The sequence below is a fragment of the Poecilia mexicana genome, unplaced genomic scaffold (assembly GCF_051168715.1).
Source record: "Poecilia mexicana isolate PSO_F unplaced genomic scaffold, ASM5116871v1 scaffold_17, whole genome shotgun sequence".
Lineage (NCBI taxonomy): Eukaryota > Metazoa > Chordata > Actinopteri > Cyprinodontiformes > Poeciliidae > Poecilia > Poecilia mexicana.
Window position 1 is genome coordinate 18,945,131 of NW_028263386.1, and position 3,014 is coordinate 18,948,144.

Consider the following 3,014-nt stretch of genomic DNA (forward strand, 5'->3'; position numbering starts at 1 on the left):
TGTGGTTGAAGTGAATGTTAGCCTGCAAAGCAGAGTGGGCAGAGGTTCCTTCATGGTGACGTAAAATAATCGCTATCACAAACTCTTGATAACCCTCAGTAGGTTTAGGGATGGCTCTTTGTGTTTACTTAGGTTACCTTTGCCTGACATTGAAATCAGTTTGACCGCCTGAAACATTAAGAGTGACAAAAATCTTAAAAGTCCAAGAAACCTGAAAGGAAACAAAACACTTTTCACAATATTGTAAACAATGTCTGATGAGAACAGGATGTGCTCGCATCTTAAGAAAGTCTCGTCTTTCTAGGCCAGCGAAGGTGGTGGGAGATTCATCAGCTTCTTGCAGATCAAATAGGTCAGCGTAACTAGCGAAGGGATTTTCACACAACATAGCCTGCTTGCTCATCACAGTGCAAACACAAGATTACAGATACTGCAAGCAATGAAATATTTTTATTTCTACTGAAGCTTTTAGGTCAAGTTGTGGTGGTGGCTAATAGCAAATTTCTCAGAATCAGATTAGGCTAAAAGAAAAAAAACTTGTTACGTGCGATAGCTTAAAGGGCAAAAGAAACGCAAGTGCAACCCTGTTAAACGACAACTAAAAGGACTGAGGATTGTGCAAATTTAGAAGGAACAAAATTAACCAAGAAATCTTTTTTTTTTTTTTTTTTTTTGGAGAAGGGAACCCAAGAAGGTTCTGTGTCTTATTATGCGACAAGAAACGGTGAAAGAGCAAGATGCATGCTCAAATGCCACGTCTTGCCGCTGTGGTACTCAGATAAAATGTGTTATCAAAAAGATCTTAAGCTTTGGCTTCCGTGATGCAGCGCTGGGTTTCCTGTCCTCAATGTGGGGCCTATAAAGGCAGACGTCTGACCGAACTCATACAAATACAGTAGAGCGGTTGTTTGTTATCTACTGGATCCTCATCATGACTCCCAGAAGCATCATCATGATCGCCATCCCCCTCTTCATCATAGTGGGGATACTGAGCCCAGCTCCAGCTGCCGGTGAGTTTAATTCTGTCACTTATTCAATTTGATCAAGAACATTGGACATATTGAAGACTGAATATTTTATTCAAGCCGGCCTGAAATGCACGACTCATGTTGTGAGTCATCCTTTGTGTGTGACTTTTCCGTCGGTAGGTTATCGAATGAGCAAAACCTGCTGTACAAGGTACAGTAAGAAGCCAATTCCCTCTGAAAATATCAAAGGCTACAGAGAGCAAGTAACTCTGGAACACTGCCGCATCAACGCGATCATGTAAGATTCCCCACACCATGAATCTTTACACTTTCTGCATCTTTTCGATTTCTTGCAACAAGTAACAGTGCTAATTTACCGTTGTTGCAAGAATTTGATACGACTTTTATGATGGGAAAAGCATGCTTTCATTCTAAAAATGACAAAATTACTAACTAAAACAATAAAGAAATTTTTTTCCCCAAAGAAAATTATATATATATGTTTTGTTTTTTTTTTTGCCAAAATGTGTCATATTGCTCACATAAAAGTTAAATTTCACTTACCACTCTGTCTTGGTGGATGGATTTATTTTATTCTCCAGAATGAGTTGCTACAGCTGTATTTTCTCAGAATAAATAATCCCCCCCCCCCAAAAAAAAAATCCATGTTTTCCTTAGAAAATAGCTTTATCTTGTTACTCCAAGTTACTCACGTGTAATAAATTCAGATGCTGTTTATGTGTCTTATTATATTCCTTTTTATCACAGATTCTACACCACCAATAACCACGAAATCTGTACAAGTCCAAATGATGACTGGGTGAAGGAAGCTCTCAGCTCACTGAGGTAGAAGATCCTGACTTTGTTTTTTTACAGCAGACTCTCCTTTGAGTTTAGATCCAGACTCTCTCATTATGAAGCAGAGACATGCTGTTTACATGAAGGGTTTGATTTTAGGAGCAGTTTGATTTAAAACTTTTTTTTTTTCTTTTTTTTAGCTCAAAACTGAAGGCGATGTCCCAGAACACCGACGGTAAAAAAATGTGACGCCTGCAAACTCTTCCGTTCGCGGAGCAAAGTGGATTTCTCAACGGTTTATAATTCTTCACAAGCTATAAATCATTTACGAATTTAAAACAAGAAAAAAAAAGGGTTTTATGTAGTTGTCTAGAGCAATAAAGTTTAGGGATTTTATTCTTCTGCAATCATGTCTTTCTGAGAATATAACTTCTTTTAGTATTGATTTTAATACGTCCATGTTCAATAAGTTAGAATATTAAGAAATAACACTTGTTTATCCCAGTAACTCAATTTACGTTTTATTAAATTAATTACACACTCTGAGGCTTACAAGGCTTCATTTCTGATATTTATAGGTTTTGACTAACAGCTCATGAAAATAAATTTATAAAAATATTACATCAGAGCAACTATATGTAGGTTTATTGGAAAAATATGGGCTTGATGAAAAGTATGTTAAATAACTGCTTAAGGGTTTTTATTTTCAAAACAAACAAATGAGTGTTATTGTAACCCATATTCTATTTCATTGGATGTGAGTGTATTTGCTTTTTACTGGTGCTGGCTTAATAATGTTCATTTATTTTAGAGTTAAACTGATAAAAAAAATAATGAAAACAGCTAAAAGATCAATTATTTACATTTCTTTCATAATTTAGAAAATATTATTGTATATCTTTCTTTGTCTTTATGCTTTTTTATTCTCATAATAATTAAATGCTTAAGTAAACATGCTAATAATGAAACAGAAATAAAAGATTTATAAAAGGTTTATTGCTGTTGTGAGCTTTTTTTTAACCAGTGTTCAAATTCTAAAAAAATAATTTCTTCTTCTATCAAACTACTATAATTTTATTTAGCAGCTTTGACTGATTTATTTGGGTTTGCCTTTTCAACAATTAGCCTTTATAACAAGTAAAAAAAAAAAAAAAAAAAAAAATATATATATATATATATATATATATATATATATATATATATATATATATATATATATATATATATATATATATAATTTTTTTTATT

At 33.6% G+C, this 3,014-nt stretch overlaps 1 protein-coding gene across 1 annotated transcript; it reads left to right on the forward strand.

The window, feature by feature from the left end:
* Positions 1-233: 233 nt before the first annotated feature.
* Positions 234-2,760, forward strand: LOC106926307 (C-C motif chemokine 20-like). Its single transcript, XM_015001138.2, has 4 exons — positions 234-1,010; positions 1,149-1,266; positions 1,737-1,814; positions 1,967-2,760. The coding sequence occupies exons 1-4, from the start codon at positions 932-934 to the stop codon at positions 2,013-2,015; spliced, it is 324 nt and encodes a 107-aa protein (XP_014856624.2). The 5' UTR covers positions 234-931; the 3' UTR covers positions 2,016-2,760.
* Positions 2,761-3,014: the final 254 nt, after the last annotated feature.

What these genes read in the sequence shown, in the direction of transcription:
- LOC106926307 (XM_015001138.2), top strand. Translation starts at nt 932, where the DNA reads ATGACTCCCAGAAGCATCATCATGATCGCCATCCCCCTCTTCATCATA. An exon ending in GAGCCCAGCTCCAGCTGCCG is followed by an intron (nt 1,011 to 1,148) that starts GTGAGTTTAATT and finishes TTCCGTCGGTAG; the next exon opens with GTTATCGAATGAGCAAAACC. An exon ending in TGCCGCATCAACGCGATCAT is followed by an intron (nt 1,267 to 1,736) that starts GTAAGATTCCCC and finishes TTTTTATCACAG; the next exon opens with ATTCTACACCACCAATAACC.